The following is a 15,268-nucleotide window of genomic DNA, read 5'->3' as shown; positions in this document are numbered from 1 at the left end:
ATTCAGGCTCCAGTGTGGGTTTAATGATGGCAGTCCCCATGCTTCTTTTTGGCACGAAACCTGCTTTTACTTTCCGTGAGTCAAATCTTGGTCAGAATCTCCTGGGGAGACTCTTCCCCTGCCTCCGACTCTGAGGTCTCATGAGCGTAGTTCCTGGACCCAGAAACCTTGTGTGTGTGTGTATGACATCATTTCTAGTGGTGCCATGTACTTCTTCTTTGTTAACCCTGCTCCTCTTTTCCACCTGCCTCTCCCCTATCATAGGTTTGGTTCTGTGGCTCCAGATGGGCAGTACCACTCTCCTATTAAGAACAAGAGTGCAAGATTCAATGCGATGCTGGCAGCACTGACCCCTTCGAGATTAGCTGTGACTTTCCAAGCTCTGGGTGCCATGAAGGTAGTTGACTCTGATTTTAATTTACATCACGGTTTATTCTCTGCATGTTCCGGGGATAACAATTTTAGGAGCTGAGCTTCCCGAGCCACTGTTGTTGTATTGTGGCTAGGGTTAATGGTTAGATACTAAGAAGGGCCAGTTGGTCGCATACAGAGAATATTTCTGCCCCCTTCTTATCATGGAATCCTATCCATCTACATCTCAGATGGGCTGCTGATTATGGTGGGTACGACATAGGCATTGTGGTAAAAGAGCCACAAAAGATGACCTGGGCGGGGGGGCCTGGGTCATTCAGAACAAATGCATCTGCTGGAAAAGCAGCTAAGAGCTGACAAGTGAGGGGAGGCTGGCATGTCTCAGCTCCGTTCACTGGGGAGATTTGATGGTCACGTGGCTGTTTGGGGCTTGGCATTCAGCATCACAGTTGGAGTCCATGAAGCCAGACCCCTAGAAGACATCTCTACCTCCCCTCCTCTCCCACCTTCCCAAATACTAATTTGGAAAGAGAAGCCAGTAGAGGCAAGTTCTGGAAGGGCCTTCTCTTTCTCCTTTTTCTCCTCTTCCTCCTCCTCCTCCTCCTCATCCTCAAGGCTCAGCATTGTCTGTTTTCTGGGCCCTTTCCATCCTTTTGCATGTAAATATTTTAGCATAAGAAGTAAAGGAAGTAAATATTTTAGCATAAGACATGCTGGTTCCCCATTCTCCAAAGGGTCTTAGAGCAGGGAAAAACCTGCTCTAAGCTCCACGGAGCTTGGTGAAGCTGGAAGAAAAATGAGGAAACCCGTGAATATACATTGTGGCATGAATCCAACTTTCCCAAGAAGGAATAAATTTCATTCACCTGACTCGAGGCTGACATCAGCACATAGTCCGTTGACTAGCAGGAGGATTCTTCTTTACTCTCTTCCGAGGGTTTGGTCCTACTTCCCAGGAAGCGGGCCTGGTAGGACCTGCCCTGTGTTTTGCATTTCCAGCTGGTGGGTACAACTGAGATGCTGTAAATACCCAGGCTCAGTGCTCAGCCAGCGACCTCACGCCCGTAGGCACTGCTTCCTGTGCTTGTGTTCCTGTGGTTCTGAAGGGGTGTTGAATTCTGAGGTCCTGCATCAGGAGTGGCCCAGCCAATTGGTTCCCTTGGCTGAATCGTCTGACAAATGAAGGAGGCCCCAGGGAAGCTTGAAGTCAAGGCTGTGTTCTGAAGCACAGCTTCAGAGTGCTAAGGAACGCTTCTTCTTTAAGTCTGTAATAGAAACCATTTCAGCCATTTCGGGACTCCAGAGAGAGGCAGAAGGGGAGAAGTCGGTGAGCTGAGCATTACATTGTAGAGAAGCTGGGACAAAGTCAGAGCCAGGATTATCTGTTCCCTCAATGGCAGTCTGCACGAGTCCCTCTGCTGGCAGTGGCCTTGGGTCCCTCTGAGGAGAGTGCCCGAGGGACATGAAAGCACCTGCTGGCCCCTGGCCTGTACAGGCGATGCAGAAAGCCTGTGCTTTATGTTTCTGAAGGGGTGGCGGTGTGTGAAGGACGTCCATGCTGCCAGCAGCTCCATTAGCTCATCCGGGTTGGTGGCGGAGGCCCAAGGGGCAGGCACAGAGTAGCAGAGCCAGGGAAGTGGCAGGGCCTTCTGGAAGAGACTTGATTTTCAGTATCATCAGATCTGGACCAAGGAGGGTGGGAGAGATGGGAGCATGGCTGATTTTTAAAGATTTTATTTATTTATTTGACAGACAGAGATCACAGGTAGGCAGAGAGGCAGGCAGAGAGGGGCGGGGAAGCAGGATCCCTGCTGAGCAGAGAACCCGATGTGGGGCTTGATCCCAGGACCCTGAGATCACAACCTGAGCCAAAGGCAGAGGCTTTATCCCACTGAGCCACCCAGGCTCCCCCATGGCTGATTTTTAAAAGGTCCTTGTTCTCTAATCTCCCAGACATTGGCAACATAGAGGCCCTATCTTGATCATAGAATAGGGAACCAAGGGCTCAAATCTCAGCCAATACATGACTGGCAGTAGGGCCATGGACGAATCAGGAGGCCTCTTTAAACCTCAGCTTCTTCATCTGTAAAATGGACCTTGTGATAATGGTGAGGCAGGAGCGAGTAGAGGTATGTGCGACGCTGGCACAGAGCGAATGTTCAGTAGCTCAGAGCTGTCACTGATGTGATGCCTGTTGCCACTGCTGCTGTCACTGGGAAGATAGGAGTTAGCTGTGAGACAGGAATGAGTGGGCTTTTATTGGAACACATGCCGTCCGGGCCTTCAGGTAACAAGGCAGTCTGAAAGGTTTTGCAGAAGCATGCAGTTTTCTTTGGATTTCTGTGTCTCTGAAGCCAAAGAGTGGCTGTGAGTCAGCACCTGCCCTGGCCAGGAGGCACATCTGCACGGTGACAGGGAGATCCCCTTGTGGAGCCTGTGAGCCCCCGGCATGATGTGGTGTGGGCACTGCCGAAGCGCTTGGCCCTGATGGACAGCGACCCTGGCCACTGTGATCTCATCGCGAGCGTCTCGGGCGAGGATGATCTCACCAGTCCTCTTGGCAGCTCCTCCTCTCCTATGGCTCAAACACATGACAGATGTTTTCTCGGCTGAAACCTAAGATGGTCCTGCTTGTTCTGTTCTCGCTGATGAGTGGAAAAATGGATCCTTTTCTCCTATGTGCATTCCTTATGTATTAGAAAACTGTCACTGTGGCTCCCCACGGTGAAATTTGCTCAAGGCTGAGCATGCCCGGACCTTTTAAACTTTGCCCAGATGTCTTATTTTTCATGGTTATCTCTCATTTCCATAGTTTCTTAGTACTTTCAGGTTTTCTCTTAAAGGCTTGCCTTAATAGCCTTCCTCCAATTTGCGTCCAAAATGCCGTGCCAGATTAAATGATTAGCAGGAACAAAAGGAAAAGGAAACTAAGGCATTTGGCTTGGGTGGGAGGTGGGGCTTCAGTAGAGCTGGGCAGCTGAAGTGGAGGGCTGGGAAGCCTTTTCAGAAGGAGGAAGGAAGCTGGGGAAAGTCACCCTGAGTTCAGAGACAGAAATAGAGGGAGTGTGAAATGTGAAAGAGTTCTAGCCCATCATTTTGGGTTGATCTTGCACGGAAGTAAATATTTTAGCATAAGACATGCTGGTTCCCCACTCTCTCCAAAGGGTCTCTCTAGTCTTTTAAAATAGATAGTACATGGTACCGAGGGCCCTCCCCCAGAGTTCTGAGCACCTCTGGGTGGGGCCGGGGCCGGGGCCGGGGCCGGTGAAGCTGCATTTCTAGCAAGTTCCGCACTGATGTTGACATTGCTGGTTGGGAACCACATTTGGAAAACCCCTGCACAGAGCTGACGGATAGAGTCATAGATTCCTGGCCCCATCCCAGCCACCTTGCCCCCATCCTGGCCTCCCGGTGCCTCCAAGATCATGGCCCAAGTTCTCTTCCCATCTTCAGTGCCTTGCATGACCTCTCACTCGGCCTCCTGCACATGTGAGCTGTGCTACCTAGCGTGCCCTCCCCCACTTTTCACATGGTTAGTGTTCATGTACATGTTAGTGGTCAGAAAAGTAAGTGTCCCTTCTTCAGAAAGGTCACAGCCTACGTGTGGTCCCTCTCTCATGTTTTCAAGGCCCTGTACTTCCCCTTGCAGCATTTGCTATGGTTTGACCAGCTAATGGTGTGATAGGCCATTTCTGTGTCCTTCCAGCCTAAAGGCTCCACAGCCAGGGCCTTGCCGGCCACCTTCACTGCTGGGTCTTCAACTTCCCACGTGGCATGGCACGAAGTAGGACCCCAGCAAATAGGAGTTGGCAGAATGAATGAAGAATGAATCAGGGGTGCCTGGGTGGCTTAGTCGGTTAAGTGTTTGCCTTTGGCTCAGGTCATGATCTCAGGGTCCTGGGACTGAGCTGCTTGTCAGGCTCCCTGCTCAGCGGGGAGTCTTCTTCTCCCTCCGTCCTTCCTTGTGCTCTCTTTCTCTGTCTCAAATAAATAAATAAAATCTTTAAAGAAAAAAAAAAAGGAATAAATCAGAATTCACAAATTGAGCACCTGACAGAATTGTTAGTAGAAGTAAGTGTTCCGTACATGTTTATCTTGTGCCCCACACCCCAACCCCTCAGTTCATTCCAGGCTTTCAGGGAAGAAGGATGTTGCTAACTCCTCCTTCTGACTCTGCACATAATATGTGCTTTATACGTATTAACTTATTTCTCCTCATAACAGTTCTGAGGAGGTTCCATTTGTATGTGGGGAAACTGAGGCCTGAAGAGATCAAAGGAATTTGTCCAAGGTGGGCACTGAGTATATTACAGGTTGACTCTGCTGGTCCTTGATAAGGGAGATGGCCCCATATTTGGAAGGATGGTCATAGCATGTTGTATGGAGAAGATTGACATGTAGATATTATGGAAAGATAAAGTTGGATTCGGTGAAAACAGGGGCAGGCCAGTGCGGGACATGAATACTAAGAAGCTGGAGGTGCTCAGGTGTGTTCATGAGCTGCTGAATTAGCCGAGTTATCACTTTGGTTTGTAGAAGGCCACGAGCTGGCCTGTGAATCATTGGGTTAGGAAGACCTTCACCACAGCCCTTAAGCCGGACCATGGGAGTGGGAGCCATGCTTCTCCTCATCACCTAATCCTCATGCCAGTGCTGAGGCAGGCGGAGGGAAGACGGCCCACATAAAGTTGTTCGGGTGAGGTGTGTGGGACTGACGTGTGTGAGACAGCTGGAGTGCTGTGCTTACCGTAGGCCATAGCAAGATCATGAACAGCATGGACTCTGGAATGGGCTTCTTGGATTCGCAGCCTGCCTCTGTATGAGCTCGGCAAGCTACTGAGCTTCTCCATACCTCTAAATACAATGACAGCACAACCTTGTAGAGATGTGGTAAGGCCTGGGTGGGTCAGTACCTGGAAGGGGCTGCTACAGTGCCCACAAACACTTACACTGTCCGTACAGGAAGGCTGGTATTATTATTATTAGATACCATTATATGTAGGTGTGATGTGTGAGCTTATATAATCAAGTTCAGGGCTATCAGTCATGAAAATGACGTCTGAGGCTGTGAGGATACCACACTGGGTTGATAACACATGCTCAGCCCGCTGTGCTTGAGCTGACAGCAGGGATGCATGAGGCTGAGCCTGGATGTGGCTGGGAGATGTCTGTGGTCATGGTTGGTTGTGGCTATGGGGATGGGGAGTGGTGAGGTCCATGCCATCTGGCTGTCTTCCTGGGGATCATTAAAAGACACATGGTATTGAGAGAAGAGTGGAGGGAGTGAAAGACCATCTTTGACTCATAAAAAGCTGTGGTATGTATGATGGTGGATAGCTTTTCCCAGTTGCTGGGGCTGAAGGGAGAGCAAAGGGAAGAAATTGGTTTCACATGGGACACTCGGGACTTGTGATGGGAACGTGACCTTTTCTGACAGTGAATCTTGTTGCACATGAAGAAAGAGCCTGAGGAAGGTGGTAGAGTCCACTTTTTCCTATTAATGGGGCTTTGGGGATATTGTGGCCTTGAATAACTTTTTCGAGACCTTCTGACTGTGCGGTTTCATGGAAAATCAGAATAACAAGAGGAGTTGAGGGGTATCTGCGTCTTCTGAGTCAAAGAAGGCTTTTCAAACCATAGGGGTGTGATGGTGCAAAATCACTTGAGCCTGGGCTGTGTTGGAGGAACACAGAGTAGAGCTGGCTATGTGTTCCTTTTTTCTGGCCTTGCCCTGGGGCTTCTCCTTCACACAGGCTTTGACACATCCCCAGAGATGTCCGAGATGTGTGTTCTCACCCTGGTGTCTGGCTCCTGCATTTAGCTCGGCAATGCCAGGCCTGGGGACTCTAGTCACCAGCTGGGACTAGAGCTGGGCAGCTGGCATCAGAGTATGAAGCCTGCCCACCCTGACAACCATGAACCAGTCCCTTTAAATTAATAACCTCAATTTCTGTAGCTACCACTATAAAGCTATCAAGTTTTTGTCTGTTTAATTCTTGCTAAGGAGGTCACCTACTTTAGTTTCCTTTTGGAATCATTTTACGTTTATCTCTCCTTCTTGTCACTTAGTTTGATTTCATTTTTTGTGATTATTAATAGAACATTTGGTGGAGAAAGACCTTGCTTTTTTACTTGTTCTTCTTGTAGGGCCTAGTAGAACACTACATGTCATGCAGTCTTTTTACTCTTCCTTTCCTTGCCTTGCCTTCTCTTCCCCTTCCCTTTCCTTTCCCTACCCCTTCCTTTTTGCCTCCCTCCCTCCCTTCCTTCTATCCATCCAGCCATCCAGCCATCTATCTACTCACCCATCTTCCTGTCAGTCTACACACTCATGTACCCACCTGTCCATTCATCCGTCTATCTACCTACCTACCCCCTCCTCCCATTCATCCATCCATTTATCCAGCAATCCACTCACCTATCCATTCATCCGTCCATCCATCCACCCACACACCTTCCCACCCACCCCACTACAAAGACTCTGAACCCAAGGGTGATCCATTCATGTACGATTTGGTAGTTAATCGGGAGCTATGTAATGTTCTAAAGAAAGGCAGTCACTTTTCTGATGGACAACATATTGTAGAAAAACGCCCTAGGCAAGAGTATATAAGGAGAAGTCAGAGGCATATTCTATCCTCCAGAGCCTGGCCCTCAGCCAGCATTAAGGACTAAATAAGGAGCATCTCTATAGGACCTTGTACACATGAGGGCTTGGTGTACAGACTAAACTGAATGGGATTGGATAGAAATAGAAGAACTCTGACAGTGAGCACAGAGAGACCTCTGCCTTGTCGAATGGTGTGGTGTAACAGAGGGCAGAGTAAGGTAGAATATGGGGTCTCTAGAGCAATGTCTTGAAAATGTACGGTACTCACAAGTGTGTGTTTATCATTGAAATTGACGAGGCAGAGTTGATTGATGTTTATTCTGTTGATCTTTTGTAATGTGGCCAGTCATCCCTTACCACAGGGAGTTGGAGAATCGAAAATGGGGCTCATTCTGTGTCAGTTGTATGCTTGTTTTTTTAGATACGTTGTGTATGCTTTGAGGAAGCATTTTCATGTTGCTCATCTTGTTCTACTCAGGTTGACATTATTCTTATTTTAGTGTCCTCACAATGTGTACACAGGTGGAAGGAGCAGAGGACTTGCTCAGATGCTGGGGAAGTCCCGTGGGATAAAGGGTTTGGTCTGGATGACCCTTGGAGGGGCCATCTGTGAAAGAGATACCGTTTCCAGTTTTCTGGGGTAGAAACTTCCCAAGGTTGACCACCAGAGGGTAGCAAATACCAATAATGACTTGCAGATTATTTTTTTTTTCCTATTTATTTGGGGTTGTACGTAAGAAAAGCCTGGAATTTTGTTGTTTTCATCAGTTTAGCATCTTGTCAGCTATGAGTGTTGATTATTACAAAATGGTCAGTATAGGGAAAAGGGGGTGGGTGCATCACCTGAGTAATTAATTGTCTGGCCCAAGACCAAGACTGTACACAGGAGGCAGAGTTATCTGGATGACTCTTCAGGGTATAATTTGGCTCACAAATGGTTTAAAAAAATTAGTTTGCAGCATTTGGGGTGGGTGTGAAAATGGTAAAAAAAAATTTTTTTTTTTTTTTTTTTTTTTTGGTGGGGCATCTAGGTGGCTCATTGGGCTAAAGCTTCTGCCTTTGGCTCAGGTCATGCTCTCAGGGTCCTGGGATTGAGCCTGGCATCATAGGGTTCTCTGCTCAGCGGGGAGCCTGCTTCCCCCCTCTCTCCCTGCCTGCCTCCCCACCTCCTTGTGATCTCTGTCTGTCAAATAAATAAATAAAATCTTAAAAAAAAAAAACCAAAAAAATATTTTTGTGTGGTGTTTCCATGGCAGTTTACATTTTTAACAACTGAAATTTGAACATTTATTTTTTAAAAGGTGCATCTGCTGCCTTTTCCCTCAAAGAGCAAAAAGTTAAAGAGCTAGTACAACTGTAGATAAGTAGCAACTGACATGAATTTTTGAAATGGTAATTTTAAAGTGTTACCATTCTGAATTTACTTCAATTCTGTGAACACATGCGGGATGAGCCACTGTGGGCAGTAAGCAGAGAGAACCTGGAGAGGTGTGCGCCCTCTGGGAGCTCACAGTGCATCCTGGTAACCTAGATCCTGGAAGGTGGTGGTGGTGGGCTTTGTAAAGAGAGTGTCCAGAGATTTTTGTGGTTGGAAGAGACCTTGGAGATAAGAGTCCGGTGCCTATGTTTTACGGAGACATTTCTGAATGAGGCTCTGAGTCTCTCAGGCACCGAAGACCTAGAAGCTGACCTCCAGCCCTTCCGCCCTGGGCAAAGTCTCCAGGTCCCACCTGCAGATAGACCACCCAAGAGAACATGCCGGCATATGGAGTTTTTCTGTGTTGGAGGAGAGGAAAGTCTTGGGCATCCCTCCCCTTTTGATGTGGCCCAGGAATGTGAGATGTTTGTGACTAAGATAACGTTTCAAGGAACAGAGCTCCCTTGAACTAAGTCATCAGAGGCTGAGCAAGCCTCGTAGGAAACCCCAGTCTCCTCAAACCCTGTGGTGTGGCCGTGGCAGCTATGAGAAGCAGTAGTGATGCTGCTGCCAGTATAGACTGCTTCCAAGCTGCTCTGCACCTGGGTGCCACTTGGAAGGGGGCTGTCTTCTAGCAGCCTGCTCACCCAGGTCATGGAGAAATGGTGCCCAGGCTGCAGCTGTGAGGAACGTCATCTGTCCTGTTGCCTGCCCCTGGGAGCACCACCTGTGCCACCTGAGAGGTCAAGTATGGATGATTCATGGCGGGCTTACTGTCCTTAGGAGCTTTTCCACCTGAAACTTGATATTTCATGTTGCACAAGGGCTTGTACAGGTCACTGTACCTTTTCCTGACTCCACATTTCCTGGACTCCATTCTTCTTCCTCTGCCATGGATCCATCTGTTGGTAGTTTCTCAGAGAAAGGGGACAGTAGTACAGCTCGTCCCCAAGTAATAACGCCTTGTCCTGAGTGCGTCCCTGAGCATGTTATAGATAATCAGTCCTTTAGTCATCACAGCGGCTCTGTGAGGTGGGTGCTGTCGTGATCCACCCACCATCTGGTTTTTCCAGATGAAAAAACCGAGAGATAGAAAAATGTAGCAGCTTGCCCCGAGTTCCCCAGGCCTCCCAATGTGGCAGCCTCGTGTTGGGGCCCTGCCTTACCCACACTGGGATGGCTTTTGTCATCCTCAAGCAAGGAGTCCTATGAGTCCATCACAGACCCTGCTCACTGGCATTCCTGGACCACTTGGACACATGTTGTATTTGCTTTGGTTAACCAAACCAAACCAAACCAGAAAATAAAAAGAATCTTTTGTCTACGTTTAAAATTGTGGCAGTTCCACTCAAACTGGGATTTGGCAGATGCCGGCTGGTTAGCGGCTGGGCCAGAATCCCGGCTTCCTTCTCCACTGTGGCCTGGGACTTGACTTGTTCTTTAGCGGCACCACGGACTTTGCGGGATCACCATGTGTCACTGTGGTCCTGAGCATCAATGTGCAGGGGGCATGAGGGGTGAGGGGAGACAGGCAGGTCCAGCCTTTACATAGAATGTCCTTTTATGGGGAGAAGGTCCATATATAATGAACATTTGTTGAGCATGTACAATTCTGAGCTCAGTCCAGTAGGATGGCTTTTTGAATACCTCTGCTTACTCGCGTCAGGTTTGTGGGTGAAAGTTTCTATATTCCTGTGTAGGAGACCTCCGCATTAGCTCTAGAAGCTGTTTGGCTTAAGTATATGGAACTTTCTCAGTGATATGTCTAGATCGGGTCTTTCATTTTACCCTGCATGGCACTTGGAAAGGAATTTGAAAATTCCTTTCATTCTGGAGAACTTTCTTCTAATAGTTCTCTGGTAATTCTTTTCCCCCCATTTTTCTCTGTTTTCTCAGAACTTGAATTTTTTGAAGGTTGGAATTTTTATCTTGATTGCCTCTCTTTTTTTCCCCTCAGAGTTCTCAGTAGGATTTGCTCTGTGTTCTGCAATTTTCTTCATTACACATTTTCATTTGTACAATTACTTCTAATTTTCAAGAGCTCTTTCTCATATCTGTTCCTTTTCTATAGGGAGATGTTTTTGTTTTTTAGATGCAGTTGCTCCTGTAATATAGATCAACTGGAGATTTTTTGCAGAGTTTTAGTCCCTAAATTATCTTTTTCTATCCCCCTATAGGGTCTGTTGGGGTCAATTAGAGAAAGAGAGGGTTAGGGGACAGAGAGATTGGAAACCACCAATTACAATCAATATGAGGTTAGTGCTATAATGGAGTTACTAGCCAGACCAGGTCAAGTGCCACCAGGATTAGCTTAAGCCATTGGGGGAGAGATCCCCCAAAGACTTTACATGGACTCTTGAAGGATAAGTAGAAATTTCTTGTGAAACAAAGAGGGGGAAGAACGTTCCAGGCTGAGGGGAGACCATGCATGAAGACATGGAGGGAGTATAAAGCAATGAAACCCACGGTGGATGAACAGAGGGCTTACTGCAGCCAGAGCTTCCATGGCTTGCTTGAGAAGTTGTGGTGGCTATCTGCCACACTGACCAAGCTGGCAGGTGAGTGACGGCCATGATGGAAAAGGACTCAGGAGCCATGGAGAACCTGCAAAGGAAGGATTACATGCAGGATAAGGACACTCCCAGTACTGGATTTTATTATTTTTTAAATTTATTTTTAAAAAACATTTTATTTATTTGACACAGAGAGAGAGATCACAAGTAGGCAGAGAGGCAGGAAGAGAGAGAGGGGGAAGCAGGCTCCCCACTGAGCAAGGAGCCTGATGTGGGTCTCGATCCCAAGACCCTAAGATCATGACCTGAGCCAAAGACAGAGGCTTAACCCACTGAGCCAGCCAGGTGCCCCCCAGAACTGGATTTTAGATAGAGTGTCATGGCAAATGGGTGGAAGATAGAGGGGGTGAATAGTTGGCAATTGGGACTATGATAATGGTCCAATTAAGACATGATGTGTGGAAGAGGTGAGGAAAGAATATGGTGTAAATGTGAAGGAGAGAATGGAGAGGATATTGGGGCTGATTGGATATGAGAGACCAAGGATGGCCTCAGTTCTGGCCTTGGGGACTGTGACCTTTAACTTGTTAAGGGAGTTAAGAAAAGGTCGCTTCCTATGCTTTCACCAATAGAAATTTTCCTTTAAGTACACAACTGTTCTACTCTACCCGTAACTTACATTACCGCAGTGCCTATGGGGTGACCTCCCTCTTGGGGAAGCTCTAGGTTGAGACTCTGGGGCTTTTGGAGACCTGCTGTCCTGCTTTCCCCTTCTCCAAGGAGCAGGTGTTGAGGGCTAGCACCTGAGAAATCTTCTCATGGGAGGCCTCCCTATCCAGCCCTGCTGGGATGACATGGACAAGTGTGCTGAAGGCTGGACTGTGGCATTACAAGTCCTTCTGCTAGTTCCCTCAGCTACTTCTCTAGCCTGGCTTGAATCAGTAAGAAAGACGACATTTTGGCCCGTGTCTACTGTTCCTTGGCTTGTTTCTCAATTTTTATAAAGCCAGATGGGGAGGGTGCCTTGTCAACCCCAATGCAGGGACCATAAAAGGAGGGGATGTTCATATTTAAAATGTGTGTGCCTGATGAGAACACAGTGCCCCATTCCCGTGAGGATATGTGGCCTCACTACATTTATTACACAGATTGGGGAAGGGGGAGGATCCTGCCTACACTGGAGGAAATCGCCTCAGACTTGAGTTTGTGGCTGGAGCAGGAGAAGGTAAACTGAGGGGTGGGCACTCCCTGCCTGCAAGGCTGGCCCTGGCCAGAGTCCCTGAAGACTTCTGTGGAACCACCTATATTTGCTGCTCAGAAGACCACAGAGCAAGTAGGTCTTGCCTGGGATGCCTGTCCTGCGAGGCCAGTCACTGGGAATGCCAGCTTCAAGGGAGCAGGCCATGTCGTGTGTCTTCTTAGTCACTGCTGTCCCCTCTGGACTCAGCACAGGGCCTGACACTTAGTAAGCACTTAGTGAGTGAGTAAATGGGTGGATGACGATGGGAAGGCTTCTTTGGTGGAGAATAAGTCAGTCCACATCACAGCTCCATGGAGGTCAGATGTATGTCATTTGGTAGCATTTTCAGTGAATTAAGGGCAGCAAACCCTGATCTGAATCTTTAAACAGTTAAAAGCAAGCATTCTCCATTTCTTCTGTGTGTATTCAGACCTTCATTTTTATGACTTCAGAGCTTGCCCACATCAGGGTGTTTTCAGTCCCTGCAGGGGTCTATACAGGCAGAGATGATTCTGTGTTTTCTTTCCTGCCGAGCTCACTCGCTCCCTGGCTCATGCTGGCGGATTGCTCACGGGTGAGCCTCATGGGTCTGACGACATTGTCAGTGTGACTGGAGTGCTATTCTGGGCGGATGACGCACAGGTCTGGGGATGGTCTCTCATTCTCTAGAGATGGCCGTGTAACAGGATTAAAGCTTCAGCGAGCAGCCCTGGTCCCAGACTGTGGAGGAGCTGGGTGAAGGAGGATTCTTTCTGGGCGACAGAAATGAGCTCGTACTCAGCGGTACAGATCTGATTGCATTTCCTCAAACAGGCCACACCTTGCCACTCTGGGTTCTGCCCATGACCTCCCTCTTTCCTTTCCCGTTCACCCATACTGTCTTAGGGTAGGTGTTCTTTCCTCAGAAAGCATCCTCACTCCTGAGGCTGCCCTTCCTGCATGGAGCTTTCATGGCACCTCGCTGGTCCGGCCCCAGCTGTTAACTGTTGTCTGCTTCTCGGTCCGACTGTTAGACTAGGACAGGGGTGTCACACAGCGCCAGGTGCAGAGGATGCCCGCAATAAGTATCTGTGAACTGATTCAGCCCCAGGGACTCCCCAGCCCATTACCAGCATCTTCGCTCTAAGGAGGTCCAGGAGAAGGGAAAGTGGGATAGTGAAATAGGTGAAGGGGATTAAGGGGTACAAAATTCCAGTTATAAAATAAATAAGTCTCGGGGATGAAAAGTACAGCATGGGGAATACAGTCAGTGATACTGTAATAACCATGTATAGTGACAGATAGTAGCCACTTATCATGGTGACCATGGGGTAATATATATAAATACCAAATCACATTATACACCTGAAACTAACTTAATAATGTATATCAACTACATCTTCAGTTAAAAAGAAAAAGATGAAAAAGTGGTCTTTGACCAGAGCTATTCAGGGGGGACCCTCAAACCATTCCGGGGTAGGGTGGGGTGGGCAAAACACTGCCTTGCCCCACATGAGTTGTTTGCCCTTGCCAAGCTACCTCACCTCATGGAGCTCTGTCTTCTCATCTGTGAAATGGGGATCATGTTAGAGCTGTTGTGAGCCCAGGCGAGCTAAGGCACATAGAGCATCGCACGTCTGGCCTGTCCGCACTACCCCACCCCACCCCGGAATGGTTTGAGGGTCCCCCCTGAATAGCTCTGGTCAAAGACCACTTTTTCATCTTTTTCTTTTTAACTGAAGATGTAGTTGATATACATTATTAAATAACGTGCGGATCATGTACATTATTAAATTAGTTTCAGGTGTATAATGTGATTTGGTATTTATATATATTACCCCATGGTCACCATGATAAGTGGCTACTATCTGTCACTATACATGGTTATTACAGTATCACTGACTGTATTCCCCATGCTGTACTTTTCATCCCCGAGACTTATTTATTTTATAACTGGAATTTTGTACCCCTTAATCCCCTTCACCTATTTCACTATCCCACTGTATTCCTCCCCTCTGGCAACCACCAGTTTGTTCTCTGTATTTATGAGTCTTTTTGTCTGCTGTTTGTTCATTTGTTTTGCTTTTTAGATTCCACATGTAAGTGAAATAATATGGTGTTTGTCTTTATGTATCTCATTTATTTCACTTAGCATAATACCATCTTGGTCCACCCACATCATGAATGGCAAGATTTCATCCTTTTTAAGGCTGAGTAATAGTTAATTGTGATATATATGGATATATTCCACATCTTCTTTATCCATTCATCTATCAATGGACACATAGGTTGCTTCCATGTGTATTATAAATAAGGCTGTAATAATAGCTTATATCTTTTTGAATTACTATTTTTGTTTTCTTCAGTAAATACTCAGAAGTGGAATTACTGGGTTGTACATATTTCTATTTTTGTTAATTTTTTAATTTTTTATTAACAAATAATGTATTTTTAGCCTCAGGGTACAGGTCTGTGAACCACCAGGTTTACACACTTTGCAGCACTCACCATGGCAATACCCTCCCCAATGTCCATAACCCAATTTTAATTAATTTTTTTGAGATATCACCATACTGTTTTCCATAGTGGCTGCACCAATTTGCATTCCCACCAACAGTGCACAAGGGTTCCCTTTTCTCCACATCCTTGCCAATACTTGTTATTTCTTGGTTTTTTGATATTAGCCATTAGAAATGGTGAGAGACGATATCTCATTGTGGTTTTGATTTGTATTTTCCTGATGGTGAGTGATGTTGAGCATCTGTTCATGTCTGTTGGCCATCTGGATGTCTTCTTTGGAGAAATGTCTATTTAGGTCTTCTGCCCATTTTTTTAATTGACATATAATGTATTATTTGCTTCAGGGGTACAGGTCTATGAATCATCAGTCTTACACAGTTCACAGCACTCACCATAGCACATACCTTCCCCAGTGTCCATCACCCAGCCACCCCCATTCCTCCCACCCTCCCTCCACTCCAGCAACCCTCAATTTGTTTCCTGAGATTAAGAGTCTCTTATGGTTTGTCTCCCTCCATGGTCCCATCTTGTTTCATTTTTTCCCTCTTTACCCCCTACAACCCTCTGCCCTGCCTCTCAGATTCCTCATATCAGAGAGATCATGTGATAATTGTCTT

General features: G+C 47.1%; 1 protein-coding gene across 8 annotated transcripts in view; it reads left to right on the top strand.

Moving 5' to 3' along the window:
- The window catches only part of ACOXL (acyl-CoA oxidase like), a 349,566-nt gene that overhangs the window by 68,205 nt on the left and 266,093 nt on the right, over positions 1-15,268 (top strand). For all 8 annotated transcript variants that reach the window (XM_059188392.1, XM_059188391.1, XM_059188389.1 and 5 more), the window contains one exon: positions 265-397. In XM_059188392.1, coding sequence (XP_059044375.1) covers positions 265-397 — 133 coding nt within the window. The remainder of the gene's footprint in view (positions 1-264; positions 398-15,268) is intronic.

This window comes from Mustela lutreola, chromosome 9 (assembly GCF_030435805.1).
Source record: "Mustela lutreola isolate mMusLut2 chromosome 9, mMusLut2.pri, whole genome shotgun sequence".
NCBI lineage: Eukaryota > Metazoa > Chordata > Mammalia > Carnivora > Mustelidae > Mustela > Mustela lutreola.
The sequence above is the reverse complement of the archived record's forward strand: the minus strand, read 5'-3'. Positions and strand labels throughout refer to the sequence as shown.